Here is a 17,584-nt window from a genome sequence, read left to right on the forward strand (position 1 = left end):
CAATTACAACACGTTCTTTCAAATGTACAGTGACAGACATTCCTAAACCCTGAGCCATACTACATTCAGACCCCTTGGGCCACAGCTCCACTGAAAATGCTTTCTTTGCTGTTATTGGTAATAGGTTTTCTAGTGAAACCTGATTTTTCTTGTGTGCTCACCTTCCTTGCCCGCTTAAATGTTTCTTTTTTTCCAACTTGCTCCTTGGGGCCTTTCTGATACTGCTCTGTCCTCCTTTACATCTGTCGCTCTTTTGGGAGAACAATAGTGCGAAGCCTTTTGCATGTATGTTACCATTGAGTTTTATAGTATTCTCACATCAGCGGTCACATTTGAGCCCCACAACTTGGATTTGAATTTAAACTGTCCTGAATAGGAGGCAGAGAGTTTTGATGATCCATTCGATAAATATTTATTGTAAGGATCTCTTATGTGCCAAGGACTGTGCTAAGTCCTGTGGTTACAGAGCTAAAAGTCTCAGCCCCTGCCCTCCAAGAACTCCCAGTCCAAAAGATAAATAGGGTGCTTCGGGGACTGAGAAGAGGAGGTAAATAAATAACAAGTGAAAGGGAAGTCTTCTGAGCTGAATCTTGGAGGATGGGTATATATGAAGCAGTGGGTGAGAAGAAATCATATTCCAGCCGAATACGTGTTTGATACAGAGCTGCGGGGGACGGGCTGTAGGAAGGAGCTCCGGGGAGCAGAGCGTGAAGCATTTCCCATGCGGGCTGTGGATTTGGGGTTTTCTAACGATCTGTGTAAACTGCTTAGCCTAGGGTCTGGCACATCTGGTGAGGGCTCAGTAAGTGGTAGCTGTTCTTTTATCTGGAAGACACTGGGGCAGTTTTAAGCAGAAGAATGATATGTTCAGATTTGCATTTTAAAAGATGATTCTTTTAAAATGGTGAAATATGTCGGGGTTGGGATGGGCTGAGTTTGGTTGTTTGAAGGCCACTGCAGTGACCTCAGGGAGGTAATGAGGCAGGGGCCTGGGTGCTGGAGCCCCGTCTCCCCTGATTTATCACTGCCTCCTGGGAATTCTTATCAAGTGACGTACCTTCCATCTCCCACTTACTACCCTCTCTAAAGTATACAGTAGAATACTTAGTATACTAAGTACTTACTGAATCGAGAAAATCAGCCAATTTTCTGAGTCAGGAATATAACTTCTTCATTAGATTGTTTTTCCCCTCCTTCCGACCATTTAATTTTTTTTTTAATTTTTATTTACTTATGATAGTCACACAGAGAGAGAGGCAGAGACACAGGCAGAGGGAGAAGCAGGCTCCATGCACCAGGAGCCCGATGTGGGATTCGATCCCGGGTCTCCAGGATCGCGCCCTGGGCCAAAGGCAGGCGCCTAAACCGCTGCGCCATCCAGGGATCCCTCCTTGTGACCATTTAAAATTATTGTGTATCTTTATCAACAAGCAAAATTCTTAGCTCCTCCTTATTCAGAACCTTGAGTTTGGTTCTGGGTTTTAAGGCAACAAGTCGTTTGATTGTACAAAGTGAGGACCAAATTTTTAGAGGGTTTCTTAAAATTTAATTCAAAAATAAGTTTTGCAAAAGGATTACTTGTGAGCCCAGTGACATATTTTTCATAATATAGTTTTAAGTTCCACCACAAAGTTAATTGCATTTTGTTATAATTGAGTAGAACCAACATTTATTTATAGGTGAGTTCGTATTTTTTTGTTTGCTTACTTTTTACTTTCTGTGCCATACTACCATAGTAATGCCTTTTTATTTAAACTGTTAAATAAATATAGTATTTTATATCTTGTTGTCTTAGGTTGGAAAATCACCAAAGGATAGGTTATGCCGAAGGGTAAGTGAATTTCCCATAACTAGAGGTACAGCTGTTCATCTTGCACTTTGCATAGAATACCTTGTCTCAGGCATGCGCTAATCATGTTCCTTTGTAAAAACAGGATGTGGGGATGAGTGACACAGCAATGACATCTTTCCTTGGCTCCTGCTTGGATCTTCTTCAAACTTTAATGGAGGTAAAAGAGGTATATTTTCATTCTGAACTGCCTCTGAGGTATTAAATGTTTTTAAAATCTTTGGACTTAGGAAAGGACTATAGAAAGAAGTTTTTTTCATTTATTCATTTCTAAGTTTTGACTTAGGCTCCCCAAATAGTGTTTTTTTTTTAAATATTTTTTTTTCTTTACTTATTTATAGAAAGTAAGTCACAGAGAGAGAGAGAGAGAGGCAGAGACACAGGCAGAGGGAGAAGCAGGCTCCATGCACCGGGAGCCCGACGTGGGATTCGATCCCGGGTCTCCAGGATCGCGCCCTGGGCCAAAGGCAGGCGCCAAACCACTGCGCCACTCAGGGATCCCTCAAATAGTGTTTTCTTACAAAAAAGTTAGATTTGATTTTTTTGTTGTTGTAATTTGGGAGAGAAAAGGGCTTTGCACTTCCCTACTTGTAAGCTGTTAAGGTATTTATTTTGCAAGCTGTCATTTCTCCGATTCTGAACACGATTCTCTGTTCTCCACACGTGTAGGCCGATGTGAGCAGGGATGAAATGCAAGTGCCTGTCCTGGACACGGAGGATGCGTGGCTCTCTGTCGAAGGACCAATCTCCATAGTGGAACTGGCCCTCGAACAGAAACACATCCACTACCCTCTGGTGGAGCACCATTCTGTCCTGTGCTCCATCCTGTATGCGGTTATGAGGTTTTCTCTGAAGACTGTGAAGCCACTTTCACTCTTTGATAGTAAGGTAAGTGCCCGAAGGACTTCCGAGCCATCTTGCCGCTGAGGGATTAGCAGGCGCAGGCAGGACAATAAGCAGGACTGTCTTGTTCAATAGAAGTTGCTCAGTACTTCTGTGACGTGTAGGGGGGTCACCCGCTGGGGGCGCTCTGCTCGCTATCCCTGGCCTGTAGTTCTGGCTCACCTTCACTGTTCTGGTTCCGTCATTTTGCCCTAGCAGCTGTCTGCCATTCTCCTTCTGCATCTTCTTGGACAGACTCATTTACTCCCTCTTGTGTATCTGCAGGCCTCACCTGTTAACTAAATTTGAACCGTATATATATTTTTTAAGATTTATTAGAGAGAGAGCGTGTGCACATGAGCACAAGCAGGAAGGACAGAGGGAGAGAGAGAATCTCAAGCAGACTCTGTTCTGAGCACAGAGCCCAATGTGGGGCTCAGTCCCAGGACCCTGAGATCATGACCTGACCTGAAGACAGACGCATAACTGAGCCACCGGGTGCCCCTGTGGAAAAACTGTACACCAGTGATGTCCAAAATGCAGTGGGTTGCCCTAGGACACCTGCTGTTCCTCATCGCTAAAGGATGAGTAGCTTCATCCTAATGGGCAGTCACACTAGATGACCTGTAGTCGGGAGATTATTTCATCTAGAAAGCCAATAGAAGACACCTGGGATGACCTCAGGTGGAAACACAGTAGTCTGGGACGATGGCGTTGCTTGTTAACCCAGGTAACCTGGTGGGAAGCGGTAGGCCTGGCATGAGGGCCCGAGCCTTTCTGACCTCCAGAGGCCAGCACTCTTTGCTCTGTATCACATTTCCTCCCAAGGAATTTCTGAAACCCAGCTTTCTGATGTTCTGCTTTGGCTTTTCAACAGGGTGTCTTCAAACAATTGAACAAGTGTTATTAAAAGGATGCAGAGACACACTGTGTCTTACTTACCTATTACTGCAAAACAAAGTACCTCAAAATTTAGTGGATGAAAACAACAGACATTTACTGCCATTTTTGTGAGTCAGGAATCTGGGTCCCCCCCCCCCCATTGAGTCGTCTGTAGCTCAGTGTCTCACGCGTCTGTAGTTGGGGTTTCAGCCCATCTCAAGCCCCCACTGGGTGGAGACGGGATCCCCTGGCAATCTTACACGATTGTGGGCAAGACTATTCTTGCCACGCACACCTCTCCAGAATAGGCCAGGTCACACCATGGCAGCCAGCTCCCTCCGAGCAAGTGAGAGTGAAGAGGAGCACCCAGGGCAGAAGCTCCAGCCCTTTTGTAATGTGATTGTGAACATGGCACGCTACCATCTGCCTCACTCTGCCGGCCAGGCATGCGGACCAGGAGAAGGGGATCGTATGTCAGGGTCCGCCCACCACATACTGGATAATTGCTCTAAGGGGTAACTGAATACAGTCCTAAAATGTTACTGTTCGAGAAGACAGATCAACCATGAGTCACTGATGAAATGACTTCAGTTTTTAAATCTTTTGTCCTGCCCTTAATAATAATCCATACTCATCTGTTTTCTTGGTATTTTCTCTCTCTTTAGGGGAAAAATGCATTCTTCAAAGACCTAACTTCAATTCAGTTATTACCTAGTGGGGAGATGGATCCAAATTTTATTTCTGTACGACAACAGGTAAATTACATTGATTTTATTTTTGTTTCTCAGAAGAAAACAGTAAATCAAAAATTTAGCTGACCTTAAAGGATGACCACTTTCAAGGTATTCTTGAAAGTTAATTTCCCTTTCAGTGGTACATTTCTTTTTGGTAATCTTTTTAATTTCCGTGGAAAAGCCAACCTCATTGACAAGAAAGCCAGTTACTTAGACATTTTTTTACACTTAGACATTTTTGCACACTGACCATGCTCTGTCCTCCTCCGTTTGCAAGTTCTTACTGAAAGTCGTCAGTGCGGCTGTCCAGGCCCAGCATTTAGCTGTGAAGGATGGAGAGTCCTCAGAAGAGGCACCGACCACTCCTTTTGGGAAAGACCAAGATTGGCCAGTTCTAGCTGTGGATTTGGCTCATCACCTGCAAGTCAGTGAAGATGCTGTTCGAAGGCATTACGTGAGCGAACTCTACAACTATGGTGTGGACCACTTAGGAGAGGAGGTGAGCTCACCCTGTGAGCGGGGGCTCAAATGACCAAAATTAGAGTTGGAGTGACAAATCCATGACCAAAATTAGAGTTGGAGTGACAAATCCATAAAGGCTCCAATAAAGGTTTTTGCTTTTCCTTTTGTTAGGACTTCTGAACACAAAAACAACAGAATATTAAAATCTAAAACTGTAGGGCACCTAGGTGGCTCAGTCGGTTAAGCATCTGCCTTCAGTTCAGATCGTGATCTCAGGGTCCTGGGATCAAGCCCCACATCGGGCTTCCTGCTCAGCAGGCAGTCTGCTTCTCCCTCTGCCTCTCCCCCTGCTCATAATCTCTCACTCTCACACACTCTTTCTCTCTCAAATAAATAAAATCTTAAATATAAAACTGTAGTCAAACTCCTGTTTCTGGTCTGTGTTTAATAAACCCCTGCAGTGTGCCAGGCCTGTACTGTGCAGAGGCACACAAAACAGACAAGGCTCCTTCCTCATGGAATTGATGGTCTATTTAGAAGCCAGAAAGCATGTTGGATTTTTTTTTTTTTTTTTTTTTGAGCCAGCATGCAAACATTGGTAGGGTCGGGGTGAGAAACTTAAGCAGGCCTCATGCCCAGCAGGGAGCCCAGTGCAGGGCTTGATCTCATGACCCTGAGATCATGATCTGAGCCGAAATCAAGAGTCGGACGCCCGACTGAGCCCCGCAGGCACTGCAAGCGTGCTAAATTTTGTACTGAGTGATAAACGTTGTGAAGAAAAATAGGATCATGTGAATAAACAGGAGCTACTACATATGGTGGTCAGAGGTGACCTCTGAACTGAGTCCCAAGGAGAAGATGCAGCCAGTCACCCAGGAAACTGGGGCAACAATGCCTGAGGCAGAAGTGCTGAGAAGGTCCAAGGGCCTGGGGCAAGACTAACTTGGCAGGGCCAGAAACCAGAGGGCCAAGCGGGGGACCACGCATGGCAGGCCAGGATAAAGAAGTGGGAGAGGACTGGGCAGGTGGGCAGGGGGAGGTCGCATACTTCATAGTGCATGGTTTTTCACAGTATTTTCAGAAGCCGTTAGGTTTTAAGTAGTCACGATGTGATTTAATTCCATTTTTTTGCCATAAACTTAAAAAAATGATTTTTACAGTCATACTGAATTAAAAAATTAGGGTGATAGGCACTAAGGAGGGCACCTAATGGAATAAGCACTGGGTGTTGGCAAACTGAATTTAAATAAAATATTTTTTAAAAAATTAGAGGAGATAAGAATGAGGCAGTGAGCAGAAATTTGAATTTCGAACACGAAATTTGATTTGGACTTTCTTTTGGGTGTACACATGGCCACAGCTGAAAGATGAACTAGAAGCTCTTGACTGGCAAAGCCTTTCCTAGAGTAAGCCAGCCGTGTGCCAGGGTCAGCCGGCCGCATGGCCGCTCTTACTGTGCCCCCGTCCATGCGCCCCCCGCAGGCCATTCTCCAGGTCCAGGACAAGGAGGTCCTGGCCTCGCAGCTGCTGGTGTTAACGGGGCAGAGACTGGCTCACGCGCTCCTCCACACGCAGACGAAGGAAGGGATGGAGCTGCTCGCCAGACTTCCACCCACTCTCTGTACTTGGCTCAAGGCCATGGTAAGTACAGGAGGCTGAGCGACCAGGTCACTGGGTGCTCTCCTAGATGCACGTTTACTAACAGTTGGGGAGAAACTCTAAGCAGCAGGCCTAAGTGGGTTCCAGAGCACTTACTGGGCAATCTCTATCCCGACCCCTCTTAAGGGAGGAAGCGTTACTGCTGCGCAGTGCTGATGGGTTATTCTTGTGTCCCATTTGCAGAATCCCCAAGATCTTCAAAACACGGATGTGCCAATCGCAACAACGGCTAAATTAGTAACTAAAGTAATCGAGCTTTTACCAGAAAACCACGGGCAATATGGTTTAGCCTTACACCTCATTGAGGCTGTGGAAGCCATCTCTCTCCCTTCCTTATGACCCTTCAGTACTGAAAACGGTCTAAAACCGTGTGACTCTCTTAGTGCATGGTAATTTTACATAGTAAGATCTGGAATTTTATGGAGGAAGTGTATGTCTTTCTTCTTTTGTAAAATAAAAAATACATACTACTTTTTAAAAGTGCAGTCCTGGCTAAATTCCACTCCTTTGGTTAACATTGGAGATAAAATACAAACAAATATCAATTATACCATTAATTACTAACAGATGTTTTACTGTTTATTTCTAATTTAAGCACTTAAGTAGCTTAATGGGTAAACTTTGCTATTTCAAATGGGTTATAATTTACAGATTATGTTCTTATCAGATTCTATATTTCGTACTCGAAATGTTATTGTAGTTAAATTTAAATGTGTTCATGTATAGTCCCCATCAGTAAAATTAGAGAACCATCCACTCGCTTTTGTCGGCATGCTTAAATCCAACATACTGGGCTGCTGCCTGGAGTTCTGGATGCGGACAGGTTCTTTCCCAGAGGTTATGCTGCCGCCACTGGAGGAGGATGACCTTGCTTTGGAGGAGGAATGGGTTCAAGATCATCATATTCATCAGAAGGGACACTGAATAGAACCCTTAACCTGTTGTACTTGCCAAAGTTGAGAATCTGAGATGCAAGCAACAAAGCAAAATTAATTACAGTGTAAGTTAAGATTTACTTTTTGCCAAGATTCAAAGTTGTATCCACATCAGGTAATTGTAAAAATGTATTATCTTGTAAAATTTATGTTTAAAAAAAAGGGCAAAGATGCTAAAAATTTAAGTCCAATTTATTTTTCCTACGAGTGTTTAGAAATGTCTGCTTCTGGGATACGGTAACGTTATCTGTTCTTGGGAATAATACAGAAAAAGTCTAGTGATATTACAGCTTTGCAAACCTACCTCACAGCTGGGTTGAGAGAATAAAATACAACTAATTTTGTACCCTAGAGTGCCTAGAGCAGTCCAAGTGCTGAATAATTATTTGTCGATTAAAACCAGATTAACCAAAACTCTATAAAAAGTGCTTTGAGCTCTACAAATACCGAGTATTTATTACGGTGTATCTTTGGAATGTAGCCATACGGTGCAATTATCGATCTCTGTCATGGATCACGATTGTTATTCATAGTAACTCATTGTGATAAAGAAGTTTGTTGCTTCACGTATTTGTAAGAAGCCAACTTTAGCAACTTGTGGAGTTGAGGAATATGCCCCTCAGGAATATAAAGAAAAGTCTCATGTTTGAGAATATCCCAGTGTAAATTCTTTTTAACTGAAGGATCACACCCAAATAAGAATAATTGTCTAAAACTTAATGATTACCATTTACTTTAAAAATCTTGAAAGATAAAGCTTTAAGACGTCTTGAATATTTGGGTGAGGGCCTGGAAGTCTGATGGAGATACACGCTCTGTCCAGTAGCAGCACGGAACAGGTCCTTTACGCTGGTCCAGCCTCTCAGCCTCTGCTTGGATCTCCGCAGGCCCGTCCAGACGCAGTCATAGATTTCTTGTAAACCGGCCTAGCTTTATGTAGTCACGTTACATGCATTCTAAAAGATTCGTTCTTCCTGTAATTTTTCTAAATACTCAGAAAGTAGTTACGAATTTTGGAGGCTGGCCAAAGAAACTTTAAATCCTCACTTTGATTCTATTATCACTTTTGGGGGGAGAGGGAGTACCTAATAAACATGTTAGATGATAAAGCTGGTTAGACTCATTCTGGTAGGAAACATAAACTTGGGGATTGTTGAGATTATTAATAAGCTGAAATATGGCTCATAGGATCATAACAAATCATTGAATTACAAACCTGTAGTTACATTTGTAATCCTAAGATTTACCATTCAAGGAATTTTAAGGCAATTCTGAGTTATAAGGTTAATAAGAAAAGCAGTTAAATGTCTTACTGTTTCATCAAGGGCTTTTTTAAAATAAATCTGAGAGAAGAAATACCTATGTACACATTCTGTAACAATGAAGAGCCACAAATAAAAATTAGATTTCATGAAGAATGGGTGATTTCTGAAACAAAGGTGGGTCGCACTTCCTGCTGGGAAGCCAGTAACTAGTAGTGTCTCTCCAGAGAGAACTCCCACCCACGCCCCACGCCCCACACACCTTTCTTCACCTAGGCATCAACAGTAACCTAGGCATCTGTACCTTGTTAAATTCCACTGCATAATGCTGAAGGAAACAGAAGTGTTTTCAAATAATCATAACTTCTACATTACAGGTTGTGTTTAGATGTAGAACTTAGAAGAGCCACATAAACATAGGTGAAGAGGAACATAGCACCAACCTTCTAAATGCTTCATACTTTTGCAAAAAGAAAATAAGAAATGGAGAGTTTCACCTTTGGTAGAAAAATTCATCTAAGGTCAAAGTAAGCACTATTACATTTAAATTGCTTTTTTTTTTTTAATGGTTGATTACAACTTAAAATTAAAACAGATTTAATAATATTAAGCTTTCATGGAATATAATGTTCACTTAAGAGTTGCTGTGGTTCATTCATTTATAAGAGACAGATATTTTTAAAGTACTCCATAGCAACAGCGAAAACCCTCCCTCACCCTGACAGGAATGAATTTGTTGGGCTTCTAAAAGTTGTCTGCTGAATAGAATTAGTCGTCCCTGTAAAGGTTTTAATCCAATCCTGAACTGTTTATAAAATGCTGTTACCTACTGTAATGTACTGTAAGTAGTGACATTCTGTACATACTTCTATTTTCTGTGTCTGTTCATTGTTGTGAACTTATGTATATTAGTGAAATAAATTTTCAGCTTTCATGTTTAAACATTCATAAATATAAGTATTTATATTTTGTTTCCTCCTCTTGTGCAAGAATAACAAGTTCGGTGATGTTTTCTTTCTAATGCAAACAAAAAAACCTAGCTATTGCACAAAGGATAATGTTCACTAGTGAGGCCGAATGAAATCTTTTTTTCTAAGGGAAACACACCTCTGCCATTCTCCTCGGAGACCATATTTTTTTTACTTGATTTTTGCAACTTCAGAATCAATTTCCAGATGCCTTTATTTTTAGACATTATAGAACTTAAATACTGAGTCAAGAAGCTTTATAAAATATAAAACTTTTCTGGTCAGCCACATTTAAAGTCACACATTCTTCAGTGTATCTGTTCTCAATAAATCCATTATGGATATGTGTAGGTCCATCTGCATATTTAGGTTTAGGCATATTTAGGTTTTTCTGCATATATATATATATATATATATATATATATATATATATATATATATTATCATCTAATACAGGAAAAGCTTATAATTCTGAATTTGCCCCTTACACTACTGCTCCTCCACTCACGACCTAAATCTAGGCTTGCTTGCTTCCTGGTGTTGTGAAGAGTCCATTGGAACTCTCAACGCCTTCTTGCTCACAGAGATGCTGCCAGCACGCTGAGCTCTTACTTTCCGTTGACGACTTCTGCGCATCGGGGGCAGAGTGTATCTGAAGACTCAGCTGTGTACTTCCAACAACGAGGGCATTTTTCTTTGGTAGTTGGCATGACAATTACTTTATATGAAGACTCTTCGCGAATATCACCACCTGTGAGAAAGATTCAGGAAGACACTGAGGGGCGTTCACCTGGTCTCCCTATTTCCTATCAACTGACTGGTTTTGCCAGTGTTCCTTTTTCAAAGCTTTCTCCCTCCCTTGGGTAAAGCCAGTCCGTATGACTTCGTTTCCCACATTCCGTCACCAGCTGTGACATGGACTCGCACCCCGACCACTGAAGACCGCTGAGGAAGCAGAAACCCTGAGTGAGAGGTTAACGGATTCTCCCCGGGTCTCGGAGTTCTGATCTCCTCGGGCAGCACAGGCCTCTAGCTCTTCATCCGGGCACCGTTCTGATAAGTGACCCTCCCGCTACAGCTACACAAGAGTTGTAGAAAGAGCCAAACCACGGTGACAACTGCAGTGTCCCCACATAAACCTTGGTGTAGGGGCGTCTGGGGTCGGGCTCCAAGCAGGATGTGGAGCCCGCCTAGGATTCTCTCTAGCTGTCCCTCTGCCCCTCCCTCCACATCTCACCCCTACCTCAAAAAAGAAAAAAAAAATTCTTGGTTTAGACAAAAGGAGACAAAAATGTCTCCACTGTCAATACTCCCAGACTTCAGAGTGAATTTATTATAGTAAGGAAAGTTACTTTCTAGCCGTCATATGAAGAATGTATGTTCACACTTTCAAAAGCTGGTGAGCATCTTTACTACCTGGTCAGTGCTTCCAGGCCTCACATGTAGACTGAGGCCCATGATGGGGCCTCCCACCTCCTGAAGGCACCTAAACACCTCGAGGAACACAGGCAGGTCACCGTTCCCACAGGGTCATGTTTCCGTGCACACCGCCGCGGGGAATGAGCAAGGCCGACAAAAATCCTCTCTCAAATGCCCGCGAGCCGTCTGCTCACGAGATGCCACAGGTGGGAAGGGCTCTGTCCAACTTCTCAGCCCTGCGTTAAGAACGGCTAGCTCTTCATGTACGGTGTGCAAGGGAGAAATTTCAGAGTCCACACCGGGGCGGGGGCAACCTAGGCAGTCCTGGGATCCTGGGTGCCAAGGAAGCAAGACACGAAAGAGGGAGGCCACCCCGCGTCACCTACCATGACCCTTAGCCACGGGGAAGGGAAGCCCTCGCCTGGCTCTGGCCCTGTTGCAAGTTCAAGCAGGACACTTCGGAGAGCGGGTTTACAAACTTAGCCAGTTGCCATAAAAAGATGTTCCAAGAACATATTTGCCTTTAGGTCAGACCTGATCCACCGCAAAGCTGGAGGTGACTGGGATTATCCCTGTTGTCTGGGTCCCACCGATTCCTCTCGTCTCCTCCTTACCTTCTAGGTTGATCAGGAATGTCCCTTGGCGCTCGATTACATCTGTGGTTACGAGTGGTGGATCCTGAGACAGTAGAGTTGTCTGGGAAGCCATCATTAGCTCGTTCAGCTGAGAGGTGCTGGAAGTCTCCTCCGCTTGCAGCATCTGGGAATAGGATGTCAGAGTGACCATCTATGGGTTCACTGCAAATTCTGGCATCCAATGCGTGACCCTTTGGTACCATGATCTCCTAAGTTGATCTTATTAAATCAATTCTTACAGGAAGGAAAGGGATTTTTGTTGTGTTTTGTTTTTAGTTTTAGAGAGCAGGGGGATGGGGGAGGCAGAGAATCTCATGCAAACTCCCTGATGAGCAGTGGCCTCGATCCCACCACCCTGAGCTGAAGTCAAGACTCGGCCGCTTAACCTACTGAGCCACCCAGGCGCCCCTAGAATGAGAGGTTTTAACTAAAATATTTTCAGGCAACAGCCCACCCGTACTCTGTACGTAATATACTCTACGCCAGGCGCTTCACTGTGCTGGGTGCTAAATGTCTGTCATTCTAATCACCACAGTGTTTCTTATCCCCATTTTCCAAACAAGGAAACCTGCTCAGAGCGACTACTTCCTCATGGTTCTCAAGCAGTAAGTGGCGGAGCTGCCCGTCTAGCCCAGGTCCGTTACCTCGGAGCCCAGGCTTTCACTGTGTTCCCTGTGTCCTGCCTCCCACCCTAGGAGAGGTGTAAGGAAACAGACCTGCTTTTAGCAACAGACCAATGGTGGCAACTGTATAACACAGAGACTATGTACTGTATTCTGAAGTGAATAAAGTTAGATGTTTGATAAGCATTTTTACATTTTTCCTTGTAATTCTCTTCAAAATGAGTTTATAAGGCAATACAGACATTCCTTTAAAAAAAAATAAGTAAGTCAAGGGGCACCTGAGTGGCTTAGTTAAGTGGCCGACTCCTGAGTTCAGCTCAGGTCACGATCCCAGGGTCATGGGCTTGAGGCCCATGTCAGGCTCTGTGTGAGTGTGGAGCCTGCTTGAAACTCTCCCCTGCCCCCCCTCCCCCCCTCGGCTTGTGTACTCTCTCAAACAAAAATTTTTTAAAAACTCAAGAAAAAAGAGGCAATTCAGAGAGCTTAATTTGGTCTTAACAAGTTCATGCAGTTAATAATTCATAGATGCAGGATTCCAAGTAAGAGCCACTTAGTGTAATCCCTAAGAAAAATACATTATTTTTTAAAATCCCAAACTACTTTTTCCAGTATAAATGATCCAAACAACCCGTATTTTTTTTAACTTAAGAACTCATGGAGTCAAAAGACACACAACATGTAGGAGGAAAACCCAAAACTAGGCTATGTATATGTAGCCTTGGCTAGGCCACAGTTTCAATGGTCTTCAGTACCCTTGCTTATAAAATAAAGCAGTCAGAGCCTCCCAGCACATACACTTTATTTTTTTAAACATTTATTTATTGGGGCACCTGGGTGGCCTCAGTGGTTTAGCGCCACCTTCAGCCCAGGGCGTGATCCTGGAGTCCCGGGATCAAGTCCCACATCAGGCATGGAGCCTGCTTCTCCCTCTGCCTGTGTCTCTGCCTCTCTCTGTGTCTCTTGTGAATAAGTAAATAAAATCTTAAAAAAAAAATTATTTTAGAGCACACATGTGCAGGAGGTTAGACAAAGGGAAAAAAAGAGATAGAATCTCTAACAGACTCTGTGCTGAGCGTGAGCCCAGCACGGGGCTCAATCCCATGACCCAGAGATCATGACCTGAGCGGAAATCAAGAGCTAGACACTGAACCGACTGAGCCATCCAGGTGCCTCCCAACTTACAAATTTTAAAATGTGAATGAACATCTTACTGAAATAATCTGATCAACAATCTCCTACAGACTATAAACCTCAAATCTAAATTACATTACTAAAATTTTAAACTGAGCTTACTGACCAAATGAGTTGGTCATTTTTAGCAGATCTATGATAGCAGTAAAACTTCAAAGAAAATATTAAGAATCCCGGGCAGCCCTGGTGGCCCAAGGGGGTTTAGCGCCGCCTTCAGCCCAGGGCGTGATCCTGGAGACCCAGGATTGAGTCCCACGTCGCGCTCCCTGCATGGAGCCTGCTTCTCCCTCTGCCTGTCTCTCTGCCTCTCTCTCTCTATCTCTCTGTGTGTGTGTGTGAGTCTGTCATGAATAAATAAATAAAATCTTAAAAAAAAAAAGAAAGAAAATATTAAGAATCCCAAGAAGAAAATCCTAATGGTCTCTCTGGAAATAAAAATAGGATGAATGCTTTGAGATGGCATGGCAATTTGCTGGAGCAAATGAATTTTCTTCAAATCTCCTGAGAAGGACAGTCCGGGTGGCTCAGCAGTTTAGTGCCTGCCTTCGGCCCAGGCTGTGATCCTGGAGACCCGGGATCAAGTCCCGCATCGGGCTCCCTGCATGGAGCCTGCTTCTCCCTCTGTCTGTGTCTCTGCCTCTCTCTCTCTCTCTCTCTCTCTCTCTCTGTGTCTCTCATGAATAAATAAAAAATTTTTTGTTTTTGTTTTAAAAAATATCTCCTGAGAAAAAGAGGGAAATATTTTTTTAGATTTGCTTTGAACCTAGTCCAGATGGACAAAATTCACAGAAAACTAGGCCCTTAACACAAAACCCTCAAGTTTTGTGTAGTGTAATAATGTCATTAGTTTCTATCACTTACCTAAATAGCCCTGAGAATCTGCATTTCAGATAGGACTTGTTGCAACTTCCCTGCCCCCACTAATGAAGGACGTAGCAAGAGAGTACATGTTTTGTAAGAGAAGGGAGAGGAAGTATCGAAAAGGAGGAAACAAAGAATCCGTGATAGTATTCAGGATTACAAGATTACTAAACTAAAAAAATCTTACTTATACAGAGATTTTTAAAAGCCAAATGTCAGGTGAAACTTTAGGACACTAACCTCACTTTCAAAGGGACATACTGCCACTCACCTCTATTATCTCAAAAAGCAGCCCAGGCTCGATCACAATGATAACCTCGTACTCGGCTGTGTTTTTACCAGGGATGCTTCCAAGGAACGAATCTCGCATGGCACACGTGCTCTCTATCGCTTCCTCTAATCCAGGCTTCTTCCAGATAGAACTAGTTCTAATCCACCCAGTACGAAATACACTCTTGGGTTCTTTGAAACAAAAGAATAATAAATAAACAAAAGTAAAATAATTTACATATATTCTAAACTATAGAGAACGCACTAACCATTAAATATTTTACTGTTCATGGGAAATAAGAATTGGTATTTATGGCAAATATTATGGAGCCATTCTAAATGCTTACCAAACATTTATATTCACCTTTGGAAATCTAAACAAAGGAAAATACATATAATAAGATCCCAAAGGGAAAAAAGGATACCTCAAAGAAAGTAAAACAGAAAAAAAGATCCCAATATTAAAAATAGTTGTCTCTGGAGAGTAAGATTATGAGTGGCTTTTCCTCCTCTTCTAGATTTTTGTAGTTACTGATTCTCTGTAAGCTTAATACAATCAGAGGGAAAAAACTATTATAAAATCATTCATTAAAAGGCACTACACTTGGTTTTTAAAAAACCTAAAATATATTTCAGACATTTAGATATTGAGGAAAAACCGATTTTGCAGCATAGTCAAGCCGCTCACACACTGCAGAAGGCACCCTGTCAAGGTGGCCTGATGGCCACCCAGAAATCCATGCTGCTCCGCAACAATCAAGTGCAGAAAAGACGAAAGGCCCGAGACATGTTCTCTACAAAGTGCTCACTGTGGGCAAGAAAGTGCCCCTTCCACGAAGTGGGTGAAATCAGAAGTCACGACCCTCATCAAGGGTCCTTCTCATTTCGAGGACCAAACGAGTATTCCTTACCTTTAGCATAAGGTACGTGCTGGAACACTTCTTCAGCCAAATGAGGAAGAATGGGAGCAAAAGAACGAACCATGACATCCAGAATTTCGGCCAATGCGGTCTGGCAGGAGCGCCGTTTGGGGTCACCTGCCTTCTCACAGTAGAGCCTGGACAAGACCAACGTGCTCAGCAGGGGACAGGAGAGTGCTGAGCCAGGAGGACGCAGGACGCGCCTCAGGCGGTTCACTCCTACAGCAGCTAAGCCTACGTCTAATTTAAGAATAAGATGCTGTCATAGGACTTAATCTGTAAGTCCTCTATTCCACTTTCCTCCGTCCGGGTGTGCTCACCTCCTCCAAAACCTCTCTTAGCGGCTGTGCTGCATCCAGTTCTGTCTTTGAGAGAGCTAACTGCATGCTGGAGGACGACTAACATGTTAGTTGATGGTACGTATCTTACAATCTTATCAGCGCGTGCAGAGGACTGGGAGTTACAACCCTTGAGGTGCTAGGCGTCGGGGCTGACCCTCACGTTGGCTTGGTTGCTATCAACGAAGTCCAAGCACCAAGCCTTCCCCTAAAAGGGTCTGATCTTAACGTGATGCTATTGTGGTAACAGGTGCCTGTATGTTGGTCTCTCCTCATTAAAATTTACAAACTCCTGAGAAGAGGTACTATATTCGTCACCTCATATTAGCACCCGCTCCCTCGATCAACATGGCACAAAGCACTTTCCTTATATGATCTCTTTACATCATCACACTATGAGGTGTGTATGCTCACTTGACTGAAGAACTCAACTTAACTGCACAGCGCTGCCCTTCTTGCTCACCCCTGTACACCCAACACTTGCCAAGTAGACACTCAAGAAAGATCTGAATGTTTTATTTATTTTTTTTGAATGTTTTAATATTCAGTCATACATACCTGTCTTTGATTATGCTGAAATAAAAGTTAGAGAGCTCTCTGGTATAAAATGCTCGTAACAGCCGAACAACTTTTCCAAAATCATACTGTTTATATGAATCGGTAATCTAGGGAACAAAAGTCAAAATAAATTGGAAGTTGGGGTAAGCAAACAATAATGCAAGCCGTCATGGGCAAAATGTGTACCTTTTCAACGATGTTTCAAAGGCAGATGGATACAAAACAGGAGACATGCAAGAGTGACTGAGGATCCTTAAGACATTTTGGGGTATTGAATTCAACAATCAGAAAATAATGAACATTCTATTCTGGAAACTACATAAGAACACTCCTCAAAAGAAGGGTTCAGGTTTTAAATGATAAACCACACCATCTGAGAAAGGGGAACCCTCTTGCAGCTTGGTGGGAACGTGAACTGGTGCAGCTGGAAAACTATGGAAAACTCTGGAAAACTATGTGGAGGTTCCTCAAAGAGTTAAAAATAGACCTGCCCTATGACCCAGCAATTGCACTGCTGGGGATTTACCCCAAAGATACAGATGCAGTGAAACGCCAGGACACCTGCACCCCGATGTTTCTAGCAGCAATGTCCACAATAGCCAAACTGTGGAAGGAGCTTGGTGTCCATCGAAAGATGAATGGAGGGATCCCTGGGTGGCGCAGCGGTTTGGCGCCTGCCTTTGGCCCAGGGCGCGATCCTGGAGACCCGGGATCGAATCCCACATCAGGCTCCCGGTTCATGGAGCCTGCTTCTCCCTCTGCCTGTGTCTCTGCCTCTCTCCCTCTCTCTCTGTGTGACTATCATAAATAAAGAAAAATTAAAAAAAAAAAAAAAGAAAGATGAATGGATAAAGAACATGTGGTCTATGTATACAATGGAATATTCCTCAGCCATTAGAAACGACAAATACCCACCATCTGCTTCGACGTGGATGGAACTGGAGGGTATTATGCTGAGTGAAGTAAGTCAATTGGAGAAGGACAAACATTATATGGTCTCATTCATTGGGGGAATATAAAAAATAGTGAAAGGGAATGAAGGGGAAAGGAGAAAAAATGAGTGGGAAATATCAGAAAGGGAGACAGAACATGAGAGACTCCTAACTCTGGGTAATGAACTAGGGCTGGTGGAAGGG

General features: G+C 43.3%; 2 protein-coding genes across 4 annotated transcripts in view; one reads left to right on the forward strand and one right to left on the reverse strand.

Annotated features, from left to right (window-relative positions):
- RAB3GAP2 (RAB3 GTPase activating non-catalytic protein subunit 2) overlaps positions 1–9,607 on the forward strand; it is a 97,774-nt gene extending 88,167 nt beyond the window's left edge. For 2 of the 3 annotated variants that reach the window (XM_041723650.1, XM_041723652.1), the window contains exons 29-35: positions 1,796–1,831; positions 1,935–2,018; positions 2,519–2,737; positions 4,279–4,368; positions 4,625–4,846; positions 6,292–6,450; positions 6,652–9,607. In XM_041723650.1, the coding sequence (XP_041579584.1) occupies positions 1,796–1,831; positions 1,935–2,018; positions 2,519–2,737; positions 4,279–4,368; positions 4,625–4,846; positions 6,292–6,450; positions 6,652–6,807 (966 nt within the window). In that variant the 3' untranslated portion in view covers positions 6,808–9,607. The remainder of the gene's footprint in view (positions 1–1,795; positions 1,832–1,934; positions 2,019–2,518; positions 2,738–4,278; positions 4,369–4,624; positions 4,847–6,291; positions 6,451–6,651) is intronic. The other variant, XM_041723651.1, reaches the window with a different exon arrangement.
- Positions 9,608–9,829: 222 nt separating this feature from the next.
- Positions 9,830–17,584, reverse strand: part of IARS2 (isoleucyl-tRNA synthetase 2, mitochondrial) — a 68,149-nt gene continuing 60,394 nt past the window's right edge. The window contains exons 19-23 of the mRNA XM_041723655.1: positions 16,449–16,555; positions 15,544–15,689; positions 14,634–14,824; positions 11,667–11,811; positions 9,830–10,384 (exon numbers count right to left, since the gene is read on the reverse strand). Coding sequence (XP_041579589.1) covers positions 10,242–10,384; positions 11,667–11,811; positions 14,634–14,824; positions 15,544–15,689; positions 16,449–16,555 — 732 coding nt within the window. The 3' untranslated portion in view covers positions 9,830–10,241. The remainder of the gene's footprint in view (positions 10,385–11,666; positions 11,812–14,633; positions 14,825–15,543; positions 15,690–16,448; positions 16,556–17,584) is intronic.

This window comes from Vulpes lagopus, chromosome 11 (genome assembly GCF_018345385.1).
Source record: "Vulpes lagopus strain Blue_001 chromosome 11, ASM1834538v1, whole genome shotgun sequence".
NCBI lineage: Eukaryota > Metazoa > Chordata > Mammalia > Carnivora > Canidae > Vulpes > Vulpes lagopus.